This window comes from Eimeria mitis, genomic scaffold (genome assembly GCF_000499745.2).
Source record: "Eimeria mitis Houghton genomic scaffold, Emh_scaff2359, whole genome shotgun sequence".
NCBI classification, from domain to species: Eukaryota; Apicomplexa; class Conoidasida; order Eucoccidiorida; family Eimeriidae; genus Eimeria; species Eimeria mitis.
Genome location: NW_013570695.1, coordinates 3370 through 4418, shown reverse-complemented (window position 1 = coordinate 4418; position 1049 = coordinate 3370). Strand labels below are relative to the sequence as shown.

The 1049-nt window shown below is 50.0% G+C and overlaps 1 protein-coding gene across 1 annotated transcript; it reads right to left on the bottom strand.

The window, feature by feature from the left end:
* Positions 1–296: 296 nt before the first annotated feature.
* On the bottom strand, positions 297–818 carry EMH_0052600 (uncharacterized protein; the record flags this gene model as incomplete). Its single annotated transcript, XM_013496891.1, has 1 exon — positions 297–818. The coding sequence occupies one exon, from the start codon at positions 816–818 to the stop codon at positions 297–299; it is 522 nt and encodes a 173-aa protein (XP_013352345.1).
* Positions 819–1049: the final 231 nt, after the last annotated feature.

Sequence of the window (1049 nt, the reverse complement as noted above, 5' to 3'; positions counted from 1 at the left end):
GTGCATACAGGTGTACTACAGATTGCTAGTCTGGCTCTGGAACGCGGTCTTGTGCCTGTCCTCCGGATGAATTTGGATCTGTAAAGATGCCTCAGCGAACTGAGATGCCGAGTATACCGCTGAACACCTTAAGCGGTCAAACATTTCGTCGGCGCTGGTCATCGGAAACTTTTGTTTAACAGTGATTTTGTTGAAGTTCTTGAAGTCGACGCAGATGCCCCACCCGCCGTTCTTTTTCTTCGTCAGCATGGGATTGTGCCCAAAGGCAATATTTTACGGCTGATCCTTGCCTTTTCTTAGAATTTTATCCGCATGCCGTTCAATTTCCCCTTCGAGGTGGGGGGTCGCCGGTACCTTTGGGCTGCGCCGGGAATGAGTTCGATTGGGTGCATTGAGAATCCAGCGGGTGGCCTGCAGGCCGGTAGCTCCTTGTTATTGAGTACATCTGAGAACTCTCCCTCCAATTTTTCCAACTTCTTCTGCGCCTCCGTGTTCAGTTGATCGAATTCCTCAAGAATCTTTACCAGACCGTTACGACGGGGTGGTGCATGCACATCTCCGTCGTTCCCTTCATTGCGTATGCACTGTATGGGAGCCTCCTCGCTCCGCTTTCCTTGGGACACAGTTTCCAGTCCTCTGTCCATAGAAGATGCAAATGCTGTTGGGAGCGCTGAGAGCTGCATACTCGCATCAGTTCCTGGTAGAAAGACCTCTATGGCGTCATCAGCGGAAAGCATTTGCGCCTTCCACTGGGTCACCCACGGCACGCTTACGATTATCTCGTGGTGAACTGGTCCAGCGAAGAAAACCTTCGTCATATTAGTCTGCTTGGTTTTGTAACCAAGAGAGCATTTTACTCCTGTATTTTTGCCGATTCTTGTATCCTGCCTGCCGTCCACGAAGCTTAGCCTCAGAGATTACCCCAATGAAGAGAAGGTTAGGCTGCACCTCCTTCCTATGGCTTCTGATATCGGATCTACTTCGCATCTCCTACCGAGTAGGGCAAGTAATACCTGGCCTTTCATGCATACTTGTACAATTGAATTGAC